The sequence below is a fragment of the Monodelphis domestica genome, chromosome 3, assembly GCF_027887165.1.
Source record: "Monodelphis domestica isolate mMonDom1 chromosome 3, mMonDom1.pri, whole genome shotgun sequence".
NCBI lineage: Eukaryota > Metazoa > Chordata > Mammalia > Didelphimorphia > Didelphidae > Monodelphis > Monodelphis domestica.
In genome coordinates, this window is record NC_077229.1 from 257,960,549 (window position 1) to 257,976,667 (window position 16,119).

Below are 16,119 nucleotides of genomic sequence, written 5' to 3' on the forward strand. Positions count from 1 at the left end.
TTTCTTAGATTCTTTCAAGGAGTCTTTGAGTAAGGAGTCACCAGAACACATTTTGAGAACCACTATTTTATCTGAAAGACTTTGCAAACCTTAGAGAACTCTATAAGGTTATTTATCGTTATTATTAGAGGGGATGCCCAGATTTTGCCTAGTCTCTTCTGTTATTCTATAAATTCCTCTACAGAAATATTCTCTGAAGCCCCCTGATATTTAATATCAGCAAATAACACATTTTTGTAGATTGCATTTCCAAAAAATCTAACATATAACCTCCTTGAATTAAAGGTCCTATGCTTACCAAACACATGGCTAAAATATAAATTATTTTGGGAAGTCATATCAAAATAGAGCTTTGATGAGCTACACAAATAGCTGCTCTTATACCAAAACATAAATCCTCTAAATTCATTCAGACATCCTGTATCATATATATAGGATATTGACTCCCAAGGCCAGACTGACAAATATTGGAGGCTCTGAAATTCAAGAATTACAAGGTGACAGCAGCAGCCTTAAGGAGCAAACCTATATAGCACCAGCTACTACACAATCATTTTGACCTCTGCCATATGCAAACTAATGACTGTTCCTATTAGGCAATATATATGTAAATATATATACATACATACATATTCCATTATATTAGGCATGTCCAAAATTTAGAAACTTTTCTGTTTCCCTCATAACAAACTTATGAAGGAGGGAGTGAAATTATTGTTATTTTCATTTTATAGATGAGGTAATTAAATGACTTTCTTATCTTAAAAATTAAAAAATTATGATTCTAGACTTAATAAGACACCTTTTGAAAATCATGTACAAGTTGCATTGTGGGAAGATGGTAAAGAGTAAAGCTTTCTCTACTTCCTAATACTCCGCCACAAACAACCAAAAATAAATACACTGCTAAAAGCAGAAAAAATAGGAGTCAGGAATGAAGCTGAACAACCTGGGACATTTGGAAAGAAAGTTTCTGACTTCCCTGTCCTCGGTTCCACTACCATAGACCCTTGGGCAAGAACAAAGCAGAGTGGAATCAATAATTGGCAAGTCCACTTTATTTTCTGGTCCCTAGAGCTTGCATCCCTGAGGATTCCACTGGAATACTTAGGTAGAGGGCTCTGGGAGAAGCTGTGTCTGATTCAGTCTTAACTTTAGAACTCCCTGCTGGCCCATGGCTGAAAATTTGTGGTATAGACATCAGGGAGTCTATAAATACCAGGTCCCAGGATCAAATAGCAGGAAATCAAATCTCATTGCTAACAAACAAGGGACTTTGGAGATCAAAAGTACACATACTAGATGCCTTCTCCAGGGGTGATGACAGAAGGAGAGGAGAAGTGAGAAAGAAGCATGTACGAGAGAGTGTGGTTGCTGAGACTGAGGCCCCATCAGCTGTGGTCATGACTAGGAGAGTGGAGTGCCAAGTTGGTACCACAAGGGGAGATGAACTGTCTGCTTACAGTTGCAATAGCAGAAAGGTCTATGACAGTGATGATGAACATTTTAGAGAATGAGTGTCCAAACCAATCCTCACACTGCAAGTGAGCCCCTCCAGCATGAGTGCCTTAGGTTCGCCAGCACAGATCTGTGGTCTCTGGCTGGAACACCTGAGGTCAATCACAGACTGGGATATGAGCAAGGGACCAGAAGTACATCTGACCCTTGACTATAAAAATTGGAATATCTAAGCAAGGCCCAGGAAAAAAACAAACACAATAACATCCTGAAACCTGAGGTAACACCTCAAAAAGATTTTTTTAAAAGTCAATAATTAAGTCTAGTGGTCTGACTGCTAAAATTAAAATTTCAAACAAAGGCAAAAGAATTTAACTATCAATAGCTATTATGGTTGTAGGGAAAACTTTGACATGAATTATAAAAATAGTGAAGCCACTTCAAAAACAGCAAAGAAATACAATAAAAGGTCATAGACTCAAAAAGATTATTTGAAGAACTTAAAAAAAATCTCAAAAACCAAATGAGAGATGTTGAGGGAAAAATTAGAGAAAAATAAGAGCAATGCAAGAAAATCAAGAAAATTATGAAAGAAATATCATAAATGGAAAAAGAAATACAGAAACTCAGAGAAGAAATTACTCTAATAAGAACTAGAAGTGGACAAAGAACCTAATGATTTTTAAGGCAACAAGAAATAATAAAACAAAATTAAAAGAATAAGATAATAGAAGGAAATGTGAAACATTTTCTTCACAAAACCAACTGACCTAGAATATAATTCAAGGAGAGACAGTATAAGGATAATTGAACTCTAAGAAAGGTATGGTCAAAAAATGAGTTTAACACTATACTCCAAAAAATCATCAAGGAAAACTCAGAAATTCTAGAATCAGAGGGTAAAATAGAAATTAAAACAATCTGCTGATCACCACCTCAAAGACACCCAAAGATGAAAATACACAGAAATATCACTGCTATGTTCTGTAGCTCCCAGGTTAAGAAGAAAATAATACAAACAACAAGGGGGAAAAATTTAAATACTGTGAAGCCACCTTCAAAATAACACAAGACTTAACAGCCACAACATTAAGAGAGCACAGGACCTGGAGCACAGCCTTTTGTAGAGTAAAAGAACTGGGCTTACAACAAAGAATATCATATCCAACAAAGATGAGCTCATTTATAAAAGATATTAATTGATTCATATTTAATGAACTAAAGGAGTTTCAACTATTCCTGGGGGAAACCCAGAATTCAGCAGAAAATTTATTCTTAGAGAAGCATACAAAAGTAATGAAAGATTAATCATAAGCAAACCAAAAGGTCAATTGTTTGATTCCTATATGGGAAATAATATCTATGTACCCTGGGAAGGACATCATTGCGTGGGTATTTTGAAGAGTTGTTAATGTATGGAAGAGTCAAGGCTAAGATGAATGTAATGGAATAAGCCAAAATAGTAGAGGGATAGACCAGGAGAAGTTAGGGTGGAATGGCTATCTCAGATGTAGAAGAAATGAGTAGAGGATCTGTCAGAGATGAGACGAGGCACTGGAAACTTAGTAGGACTAGAACCCTATTCTCATCAAACCTATCATAAAGAGAGAACAAACATAATTTAAAGGGTAAAAATTTTCTCAATGAACAAAGAAATAGAAGGAAAGAGAGGGATACCTAGAGGGGAGGTACATATCAAGAGTAGGTGGGGTAACATGAGGGCATAATGAAGGGAGTTTTAGGACAAGATGGGGAGGGATTTTTAGAATCAAATTCATATCAAGAAGTAGGAGGGCATGGTTAAAGGGATTTTTGAAAAGGTGGGTAGAATAAGAATTTTAAAAAGGAGGAAATGACAAGGGAAATGCCTTTGGAATTGTGGGCCAGTTTGGAACTAGTAGGGGAAGGGAGAGAGGATAAGGAAGGTTTTGGGGGAAAAGGCATGAATTAAAGAGGCATTGGTCAAAGGAAACGGAACATCTGAGGAGGAAATAGCAGAAATAAAGGGGGGGGGACAAACTGTCAGGAGGAATGGAATTGATGGAAATACACAGCTAGAAAACATGAAATTGAGAGTAAATGGGACAAATTCATCCATGAGAATAAAATAGATAGTAAAAATGATCGAAAACCTGACTTTTATAATACCAAAAATGAGAGGTGCATATAGAGTAAAGGTGAGTGAGAGACTAGTGCATGATATACTATGCCTCAGCTGATCCAGAGGAGGCAAGGATAATAGCCATTATCTCTAATAGATTTGGGGCTAAAATGGATATAATCAGAAGGAATGACCAGGGTAACTATATTATATTGGGGGGCTACTATGGATAATGAAGCATTATCAATATTGGACCTATGTGAACTAAGAGTTATAACAACCAGATTTTTAAATGAAAAACTAAATGAGATGCACATGGAAATAGATAACAAAATGAAAATAGTAGAGGATCTTTAATTTTCCCTTATCAAAACTAAATAAATCTAACCAAAAAATAAATAAGAAAGAAATTAAGGAAATGAACAGAACCTTAGACAAATTAAATATGAAAGATGTTATCTGGAGAGCCCCACATACCTGCATGAGTTCAGTAGTAGATCTAAGCCTGAACATGAACATGATTCAAATATAGTTTCTGGTGGGACAACAATGGTGTGGAGAGCATAAACTTTCTACAAAATTCTTACTTAAACATTCATCATATAAGCATTCCTCAGGGGTTGTAGAATTGGAAGAAAAGTACCACTGGGTATAACCAAGTTGGAAAGGTTTGACTTTGGAAAGAGTATGGTCCTGACAACAGACTGATTTTGTTGCCTAAGGACCAATTTAGCTAATTATGGTTTTGGAAATGCATGTAAAATTAGAAACAGAAGAGTTTAGTCAATTTAATTAAATGCTGATAGGAATATGGAGAATTGGTCCTAATATTATAATGCTAGAGCAACTTTGAATTGTTTTTTAGAAAACAAGAAAGAAATATACATTAAGAGCTATAAAGCTGTTTATGCTCATTGACTTAGGGATCCCATTACTAGTATTAGGCCCTAAGGGCATTATTGGGAGGTTAAAAAGCTCTGTATTTATGGAATATATCATGTATCATAGAAGCTTTCTTTGTAATGACAAAATAACTGAAAATAACTACAAATTCAATGATTAGGAAAAATTGCTGAATATATTGTGATATTTGAATGTAATTGTGATATTTGAATGTAATGGATTACATTATGTCTTTAGAAATTATAAATATTTGAAATATTAAAAAATAAGGGAAACATATGATGATATAAAAAGAAAATAAAGAGAATAAAAATAATGTTATTATTACATAAAAACAACAGTGACAAAATCAAGAGAACAAAGCATCAAAGTAAAATAAATTCAAATGGAACTCAAAAGCAGAAAATGTCTATAATAGTATATATATATATATATATATACATATATATGTATAATTTACATATTTCAAACAAATTTTAAACAATGTAAAGTTTGTGGTTTGCATGTCTTTATGCTTCTAGTCATTTCTCTCTGCATTAGTTCATACAAATTTTTCTAGATTTATCCAAAACAATTGCTTTAATAATCTTATGGCACATTATATGTCTCTACTATAATTTATTCAACAGTTCTCCCAATTTATGAACAATTCTTTATGTTTTATTATTTATCACTACAAAGGAGCTGCTATGAATAGTTCTTGTATGGCTGGGCCTTTACTTTCTTGATTTGTTAGGACACAAGCCTAGTAGTGATATCACTTAGTTTTTTTAACTTTTAGTGACAGGAGTTTTAATTCCAAATCACTGTTTCCCATGAAAAAAGGGTTCATTGTCGTCGAGAGAAATGTTTCCATACTGAGCCTTGATTTCTTCTTCTCTTACCTTCTTCAGTACATATCCTGTAGTATCTGCCATACTTTCTCTATAATCTTAATCTTTCTCATCTATTAGCTCTTTCCCTTATGTCTATAAACACATCCATTCCACCCCTTCTTTAAAAACAAAGCCTGATCCTACCATTCTTGCTACCTATTATCTAATATTTCTTCTGCTCTTTTTAGCTAAATTCTTTGAGAAAGTCATCTATGCTATGTACCCTTTCATCCTATGTCACTCTTGTTTCCAAACCCTCTGTAATATGACTTTAGGTTTCATCATTCAATTGAAATTGCTCTTCCCAAAGTTACCAATGGGCTCTTAAGTAAGAAATTCAGTCTTTATCCAGCACATCCTTCCTCCTTTTATCACTGCAAACTTTAACATTGTCAAAAACTCTCCTCTTAGATATTTTCTCCACAATAGGTTTTCAATAGACTGTTTTCCTACTTTGCTTAGTTCTAACCCTACAAATATCATGTGCCAGCACTAAGCTCTCTTAGTTCCCTCATTCCCACTTTCAGCTTCCTTTTTTATATTATCTTCTTCCATTAGACTGTAAGGTCCTTGAGGACAGGGACTATCTTTTTCTTCTTTGTATTTGCAGAGCTTTGCACAACACTCGGTATATAGTAAGTGTTTAGTAAATGTATATTGGATATTGACCATGTGAATCCTGGCTATTATTAAATGCCAAAATGAAGAGTGCAAACAGTTAATGCAAAAGGACTCAGAGGAGTACAAAATCAATGTGGCCTAGCGTAGTAAAGAAAGGCTTTATAGAAGAGATGGAACTTGAGGTAGACCCAGATGAATGGATAAGATTTCACAGAATTTCAGAACTAGAAGGACTTCCCAAAATCACAGGATCATAGAATTTAGATCTGCCCAGGGTCTCAGAGGTCCTCTAGGTCAAACTATTTTGCTTATGAGGAAACTGCAACACAGAGGGGATTACCCATCATGCATCTGGGAAATTTTATTGATTCTCACCTTCCAGAAACTGGTGATAATAAAATGCAAGATTCAGAGCAAAACCAGGCTGACCCAAATGGTAATGTTAATAAGGTTCTTGTGTTTTCAAAATAAATGGGATTTATAGTTCACACCTGATATGTAACTCCTTAGTAAATTTCCCTTAAAATAAACACCTTGGATTAGTCCAGAAGTATTTCCTTGTTGTCATCATATTTTTTTTCTTATGCTCCCCAAAGTCATATGAGAAATATTAATCCTGAGTTTAAAGAAAATGGTTCTCTGGTTTGGTTATCTGATAGAGGACACCAATGAATTCCTACCAAACAGTTCCTTTATTTCACTTTTTTCAGATATATTTAACTAAGAGTCACATTTGCTCATAGGTACCCAAACTATAGCAACCTCAAGTTGTATGGCCTCAGAACAAATTACAGTATTTGTATTGTAAGAAAAAAATAAAATAAGATTTTGTGACAAATAATAGTTCAACATCCTCTCTCAGATTATGAATCTTTAATGAAATGACTTACATGGCTATTTGTAAGAATGACTTTGCTTTCATTAAAAACTCTGCTCCCTTTATTTTTTTAATTCTTTTTATGACTTACTCCACACACCTTGGGACTGAATTTTTTTCTTACATTTGGCAGTGTAGTGACCTTCTCTACAAATAAACATCCAGGTGGCATTTGCACTTGAAGTTCAAATGTTTAATTTTCTCTCATCAGTAACTTTTTGTATTGGGAATTAATTTCCCTTTTAAAGCTGAAACATTGTTAGAAGATATGATGAAAGATATGGTAGAATAGGTTTTCCTGGATATTTGTAATAGCTTTGGGTGGAAAAGCTTTGATCCAGCTGTGGAAATTGGGATTTAATAGAAATTTCAAGTATATATTCATGCATAGAGGAAAAAAATGTGACGTTTCTTCTGAAAACCTTCATCTTGCAATGATTGTGGCATATAGAGTTGTAGGAGAAATGTTAGGATTAGAAGTGTCTTTACAATCAACAACTTTTGATTTAGTTACCTTAATGCAAATATAAGAATCGGCTGTTCACTTGGACTGACATGTGCCTTTTCCCAGCCAAAAAGTAAACTATTACAGAAAATTTAGACTGCATCCAGCCAGGCAATGTGAAATATTTGGAAACATTCAAGATGTTTTGATATATTTGGACAGCTTTAGAGTTGGAAGGGATTTCAGATGGCCATTTAATGCATCTTGATGTCTTTAGGAAGCTTCTCACTTAAACTACTCAAGCAAGGTGAGAACCTTGTGTTCATTCATCTAACATTTATTAAATGCTTACTTTGTGCAAGGCAATGAATATTCTAATGCCCAGCAACAACTTTCTGAAAAGAAAACTTTTTCTTTCCACATAATAGAAATCTTTACAATCCTCTTTAGATACATTTTTTTCTTATTCTTATCTTTCTGGAGAATCTGCAAAACAGGAGAGGAGAGAGTCAGTAGGCATCATATACCAATAAAGTCAAGCCACCACCACTACCATCTTGACAACCATGTCCCATTAGACTTTGGCAAAAATAACTCTAAATGCAAAGGCTTTGGTAACCTCAGTGTCCCCCAACCACTAGACCTGCTTCCAGCCTAATCCCTGCAACAATAACTGAGGGGGGAAAAATAATTGTGAACACTGGACCCACCTTCCTCAACACCACAAGCAAAAACTGCTGACCAATAATCACTAACAGGGATATAAGTGCAGGCACTTTGAGGGTGGCAGCACTCCCCAGAAAATCTATTCTGTTTCCAGCTAGTCCCCATCCCAGGAAAGCAATTCTTTTGAAAGGGTCAGATATTCCCACCAACTGTCACACACAGGGTAAGCAAGTGAGTTGAGGCTTCAGGGTCCCTTGAGAAAGAAAGAAAAGGCAGTATTTTCCATGCAAGTTAATCCACTACCACAACCATCACTATCTCCCCTAAGACCCTGATGTTTAGCCCAAGAATCTGAACCCAAAGCCTTGAGACTAGGAAAGCTTGCTGCCCAGTTCTCTCAGCCATCGTTCTAGGAAACAATCTTTGGGAAAACATGTCTTGGCAGCTATTTCTACAGGTGCTACTATCATAGATACTTAGACCAGAAAAGAAAGTTCTTCCCACCAAAGTCTTTGGCACTATCAGCTGGCTGAGCATCAAAAACCAATGTGATTTTATCAGTGGAAATGACATTAAAGAAGAGGCGTTGCCATCTGCTTTGCTGAAACTTAGAAACTATGGGGCCTTTCCATCGAGCTGTCAGCTTGAAACCTTCCATATGTGTAGGATGTGATCTCCTGGAGAGCAGGAATTGTCATTTCTATCTGTATCCTGAGTGCTTAAAATGGTACTTTGCACATAGTAACTATATGATAAATGCTTTATTCATTGATAGACTAATTCAAATTAATTTCAGTCATCATAGTGGTTCGTTGATACTAATCCCTGCCACCATTCTGAAATCATCTTAACCCATCTTTTATCAACTCTGTCACATTCCTCTGAACCTTTTCTAGTCTTCATTCATCTCTCTAGTTCTGAAATACAAAGAATACTTTCACTAATGCAGATTATAATGAGAGAATTATTTTTTACTTACTTTCTACAACCAATGTCAATGGAATTCAAACTGTGCAAAATGTTAACGGATGTATTATCAGTTGTAACTACAACACAAAGTTGTAGTTAGTAAATATTTGTCATTAATTAATTTTCATTATTCTCTATACTTCTGTGCTTTCACATAACTTTTATTTTCCATTACAAATACCAGTGTCACTCTTTGGAGACCACTTGAAATATTTGGACTAATTACAAAATATATGAAAAAATTTCAAAAGGTGAATTTACAAATTGTTTGATCTACCTCAATCTACTACCATTAATTCTCTCATTCATATGAACATCATCCTATCAGAATCATCCATGAGTATGAGGACTATCTTATTTTCAAAATGTGTAATGTCCCTCTCATAGTGTACCCTGAACACAGTGAAAGTTTAATGCGTTTTACAATACATTTAATACATTTTTGTTGAATGAGCAATAGTGGCTCACAGTTAAATAGATTAATTTAAAATTATATAATCACTTTTAATGGTCATGTCAAAACATATGGAATTCTATTTATGCTTTAGCAAACAGGTACAATTACCTTCATATAAACATCTTTTATATTTATAGTTTCTCTTTAAACCTTTCAAATCTTCTTACTTTCATACTAAGGTAAGTTAAGCAGAGACACATTTTTTAGAAGAAATAAATATAATGTATCCCATTGGAAACCATAGTAGTTTTTCCCCTATAAAAATATTTGTTGTAGATCTACATTGGACCTTGGACTTGAAACAAAGTTGGTTACTTCAAGGTAATTTAGAATTTTTTTGGTGGTTGTGAGTACTACTTGAAAGAGGACACTTATCAAAGGTCTTTATATGCTCTCAACTAATCTATTGGCATCTGCTTGTAAACTGACAGTCTATACTAGCATATGTCTTTGTCAGTTTCTATTAATTTACCTCACTACTGCAGTCTGCAACTTATATTCATTCCCAAGGAATAAGTGTCCATTGGTTCAAATGATTTTATCTAGGTCACTCTTTGAAAACCACTGGAAAGACTTAGACTGATTATAAAATGTAGTGACAAGGTGAATTTATAATAATTTTGCAACTAGACATATCCCTTACTTGAGTATAGATTCACACCTGGTGAAAGTTCTAAAAACCACAGTTTTTAGATCATCTATTATGGGATGACATACATTGAAATTCTATTGTATCAAGAATGACAGATTACAACCCAGTGGAATCACGTGTCGGCTATGGGGCGTGGGGGGAGGAAAAGAAAATGAGCTTTGTCTTTAATGAATAATACTTGGAAATGATCAAATAAAATATTATAAAATTAAAAAGAAAAAAAAAGAATGACAGATTACAGTCTGCACCACTGGAGAGCACCCTCACATCAGTTAAATAGCAGACCCATTAAAGTATCCAAGAATATTTTGACAAAACACTTAATAAAGTACCTATTGTGATTTTTGTGTGAAAGATGGAGTTGTAGCAAATAGATGACAATACAAATTAGATGTCATCAGAATTGGGTGATTGGATCACCTTAACAAAGCAATTAATAGTTCATTGTAACTGTCAAGGAGGCTTCAAGGATATATTCTCTCTAATAGTTTTAATAATAGTTTGAATAAATATATTTTGACATGTTCATCAGATTTGAAGATGGTCCAAAGCAATAGAATCAATAGCTAACAACAATAGGGATTAGCTCTAAAGCCTTAAACTTGAGTTCAAAATATGAGATGTCCTTAGAAGGATAATCAGTATCAGATAGCTTTTGGGGTCTGTATATATAACTACTGGTAGATCCATGAGAATTTGCCTGTTTTCCTTTTTGGAGATGCTCTGATCTCATTGACAATAATTCTACTCAGAATCTAGTTAGTGGTATTAAATTCTATACCAAGATTGTCCAAAAAGTCCCCTTTCTCTTTCTCTCTGTCTTGAAATGGGCTATTTTGCTGAATATTTTGAGGTTTAACTTGTAAAGAACAAAGGGAGAAAAGATTGTTCTAGTACAGAATGCTTGTATTTCAACTTGAAGAGAATCTTTTTCAGCCTCACAATAATCTAACAATGATAAGCTAGAATTCATCATTGGGAAACATTCCAAACCCACTTGAGGAATTCTATCTATCTGAATAGGGAATTGGTACTATCCAATTTGGGGCAGGTAGATGGCACAGTGAATGGAGAACCAGGACTAGAGTCAAAAGTCCTGAGTTTAAATCTGGCCTCATACCCTTACTAGTTGTGTGACCCTGGGCAAGTTCATTTAACTTTTTTTATCCCAGGTTCCTCATTTGTATTATGAGCTAGAGAAGGGAATGAGAAACCATTCCAGCATCTTTGACAGAAACAAACAAAAAAAAAGGGTTACAAAGAGTCAACAACCAAAAATGATTCAGCAACAATTATCCAATTTGAAACATAAGGGTTTTTTCAGTCAATGAGTGCATACTTATTGGGAGTAAGTATAATCCTTGCTTTGACACACAGTGAAGGATACTGAGCTCAGTACAAGAAGAAAAACTAAGTTAAATAACAGTGTCATTGACTCGTATTATGTATTGCTTCCTAATGACCGTGATTCACAACTACAGGATATAGAGCAGATGTTATCTGGAGAGAATTCAGACAGTCCTGGGGAAGCAGGTGGAGATTTGATAGATCTTTCAACATGTACAAGTAGAAACAAACTGTGTCAATTTTAAATCACCATATGTTGTCAGATATGATGAGGGCTTCATAAAAAAAGAGGAGGAAAGCACAAGAGTCACAGTAAAGATGGAAGTATCTTTGTAATTATCCATTGAGGTCCAGCTGGACTACAGCTCATTATGAAAATCAGCAGACATTCTGGTCCTTCAAAGAAAGAATAATATAATCTGATGAAAGATATTTCCTTGCTGATATAAGTCACTTGATGCTCTCTTTGATCAAAACACACTGAATGAATTCTTTGTATGTAATTACTTGAATGGATACAGTTTACATATTATTAAATTGTTTGTTTACATATATTACATTTAATAATTATATTCTTTTTATTTAATATTTTATTTTTCCCAATTTAATTAAAAATAATTTTACATTCATTTTTACAGTACCAAATTCTTTCTTTCCCTTCTTCCCTTTCCCCCTCCCTTAGACTGCAAGCAATTTAATGTTATACATGTAGAATCATGCAAAACATTTGATATTAGTCAAGTTGTGAAAGAAATCATAAACCAAAAAGAAAAAAGTCTAAAAGAATAAAGAAAGTTTTAAAAAGTATGCTTTTAATCTGCATTTGAACTTCATCATTTCTTTCTCTGGAGGTGGATAGCATTTTTCATCATCAACCCTTTGGGATTGTCTTAGATCATTTTATTACTAAGAGCTAAGTCATTCACAGTTGATCATCAGAAAATATTGCTGTTATCATGTACATTGTTCTCCTGGTTCTGCTCATTTCATGTTGCATTAATTCATGTAAATCTTTCCAAGTTTTTCTGAGTGCACGCATCCCCCTAATGGTTTCTTAGGGCACAATAGTATTCCATAACAATCATGTACCATAATTTGTGCAGTCATTCTCCAATTGATGAGAATCCTTTTACTTTCTAATAACTTTCCTACCAATAAAAATAACTGGGAGAAATATTGTCATACAAATAGATCCTTTTTCTTTTCTTTTTTGTTTTTTCATCTCTTTGGGAAACTGACTTGGTAGGGGTATTACTAGGTCAACAGGTATGCATGGTTTTATAGCCCTTTGGGCCTAGAGTTCCAAATTACTCTCCACAATAATTGGATCATTCACAACTCTAGCAACAGTGCATTAGTATCTTAATTTTCCCACATGCCATCCAACATTTTTCATTTTCCTTTTTTGTCATATTAGTGAATCTGATTTGGGAGAGGGGGTTGTACTTCAGAGTTAAATGGCATACCAGAGTAAAAACAGGTAATATATAAGTTACATAGCTTGAAAACAGAAGCAGATGATTCAACTACAAAGTGATTGGTCTTTCTGGCTGTGCTACTTAGAACTCTTAGAGACTCATAGACAAGAGCCAAGAAATAATTCTGACAAACATCATGTAGAGCAATATGAGACAACTACATAGAGTAAAATCTGTATGCTTCACATTAAGCAGACAATTTTATTATTGCAGAGATTTTTTTACTACATGTTTTTCTTTCATTTCTTTTAAACAGGTTATTTGGCATCACATCTGTAATTCAAACAAACTGTTCAAGCACTTGGAAGATCATAGTACACCCAAGATTGTCCTGGTACCATCATGCCAACCCCATCCTCTTGCTGGTGACATACTATACTCTGGCAACTCTAATTCGACTCTGGCTACAAGAACCCATTGAAAGAGTAAAAAGATTTTTCATGGTTTTGTCTGAAAGGTGTCTTTAGTGGGGAGCTTTCATGACCTTTCTAAGAGAATCTTATGTTGATCACTAATTCAGTTCAACAGATGTTTATTATGTCTCTGTTATGTACATGATTTGGGGATACAAAGAATAAAAAGAAATAGCCCCTGTTCTTGCTCCTCCATTTCCACTAGATGGGAAGATGGTATTTCTATAAGAAAAATTTTCTATAAGAAAAGCTGTTTTATACTATGAATGCTGCCACTTTAGATAATGCAAGTTACCTAAAGGAGCACAAATTCTACTAGAGTTATAAACATTCTGATAAGTAAATATACAGCAGTGCAAAAATAGGAGAACACTAGTGACTGAGGGAGGGAGGTCATGGTGTTGAATAAAGGTCTATTATAGAAGTTACTACCCAAGATAAGTCTTAAAAGTAACTAGAGTTTGTTAAGTGGTAGAGGTAAGGGCATGTGCAATCTGGAAATGAGAGACATTCTTTGAATAGACATAGAGGTGGGAGAGGGGGAATGGAAGGTTCAGGGAATGGCTAGTAGGCTACTTTGGTTGAAATGGAGAGTATGAGAATAATTATTAGAAATCAATCTTAAGGGTTAGGTATTAGCCTGAATGTAGATATTAAAGACAATGCTAAATGTTCAATGTTAAAGACTAATGCCAAGTTAAGAAGTTTTATATTTTATAATAGAGATGACATGGTCAAGTCTGTGATTTAGAAATTTTCACTTGTCAGTTTTTGTAGGATGCATTGGATAAGGGAGAAAGATTATAAGGGAAATAAGAACCAATCAATCAATCAACAAGCATTTATTACTTTCAAGGTAATAGTCTAGGTATTGGAATTTGCATTATATTAAGAGAGAGAGCGTATACATATATGTTTAAAAGAATGTATATTAAATGAATACAAGTCTATTGAAATAACCCACTGGACAAATAATGTGGTCTTGAAACTGAGTAGTGAATCGTTCTTTGTGCTTGTGCCCCCAGGATGTACCAGAGTGCCTGGCATATGGTAGATATTTAACAAAAACTTGCTGGTTGCTTATTTGAATATAGGAATTTTGAATCAGTGAACTCACCCACGGTAGTTATTATGTTACAAACAGTAAATATGTAGAAGTACTGTTAAACTCTTAAGGCTTCAGCTATCATTATTTACTTGCATTTTTCAATTCTATGATTAAATTGTAGAAGTCCCTCGGCTGCCCTTAGATGTATAACTATTAGTAATTTTAGATACCACTATCTCTAGCTTCCCTGAATCTTACCTGCACCAGAGTAATGGATATTTAGTACTTTCCAAACTTCATATTTCCTTTTTACCCCACTCTTAAGTATTGCATCCCTCAGGATGTTTTTAGGATATTCATTCCTACCCAAGCTTTTTACTTTTCTTCATCATTTGCCAAGCTTTTTGAAGATAATGATAGACTCCTTTATAACATCATTGCTTGATTTAGGGGTTTTGACTATATTTTTGCAAAGGGATCATATTCAGGAACTAAGATTCTTGGGGATGGAGCCATGGAGGAGCCTTTAATAGACACAGAAAATTTTTCTGCAGTGTCCATTTTTTCCCCAAAAGTCAACATTGCTAGTTTATTGTTACCAAGAACAACATCCAGAAATTCAATCCTCATAAGTAGTATTAAGCTGAGTTATTTTTTTCTTCATTCTACCCATAGTCTATCCATCTTATAAACCTTTCTGTCTTTGGCTATTTGAGACATAATAGGAATATCACCTCTCTTTATGGCCTCAAGATCCCTGCACACACATTCCTTATTTGTCACAAAGTGACCAAAAATCCGACAAATAAATCATCATTGCATTTTTAGCAATTATTTTGCACCCCCTTTCCCCACTTTTGTCAACTGTAATTGGCACAAGAAAGCTCAATACTTGGGCCATTTTCTAATGTTCGCATGTTCCCAGTCCTCCTAAGAAGTAGGATTCTTATTTTTCCCCTAGCCCACAGAAAGGAATAAGAGAGCATTATCTCTGCATTATCTCTGATTGACATTAATAATAACACCCTTGTGATGCAGAATGGTTGTTAAAACTACTTTTTTTGAAAGATAATGCTACTGCCATTCTTGGGTTTACACTAAAAACTACTCTAGTCATTACTGGAAATTGAAAAGAATCCAGTGAACACACGTATTATTCTCTTTTTATGTATCAATTTCATTAGAAGAAACAAAATTTTAATCCAAATAACACTCAAGACAAATGAGGATGAACATTTTGGTCCATTGGCTTCAAAATGCCTGTTTCATGCCAAACAAGCCCCATATGTTTGAAACCTTTGATCCATTTACTTATGATTTAGAAGGACAAGAGGATTGGTTAAAGGAGTTAACTGATAAGTATATTTTAAATCTTTATTCTAATAATACCTTAAAATTTGCTTTCTACTATAGGCTTCAGTACATTTTGAGATTCTGCAGCTATTATCCTTAAACTACACTAAATAAGGAATCCAATGTGCTCACAAAATGTATGAATGTTGATAGTCTTGGAAATGGCAATGGAACATTGTCATCATTTTCAAGAATGAGGAGACCTTATTTCTTATGTGCATGTCAAAGCTGAAATGTGATAATGAGTGATAAAGAAGAGAAACTATAGAGCTTCTCATGGAGATATATTGGAATGCATAGACCACCCATGAATTTCTCTGTGTTTTAGGTTCAAGAAGATGAAACCAATGATGAAGATAAAGATTTGTCCTGTAGTCCTATGCAAATCACTGCAGAAAGACGGCGAAGTCTGTGGTATGCAACCCACTACCCAACTGATGAGAAAAAAGTAAGGCT

The 16,119-nt window shown here is 34.4% G+C and overlaps 1 protein-coding gene across 6 annotated transcripts in view; it reads left to right on the forward strand.

The window, feature by feature from the left end:
* Nucleotides 1-16,119, forward strand: part of PIEZO2 (piezo type mechanosensitive ion channel component 2) — a 551,033-nt gene that overhangs the window by 389,318 nt on the left and 145,596 nt on the right. For all 6 annotated transcript variants that reach the window (XM_056823644.1, XM_056823640.1, XM_007487722.3 and 3 more), the window contains exons 8-9: nt 13,106-13,274; nt 15,992-16,111. In XM_056823644.1, coding sequence (XP_056679622.1) covers nt 13,106-13,274; nt 15,992-16,111 — 289 coding nt within the window. The remainder of the gene's footprint in view (nt 1-13,105; nt 13,275-15,991; nt 16,112-16,119) is intronic.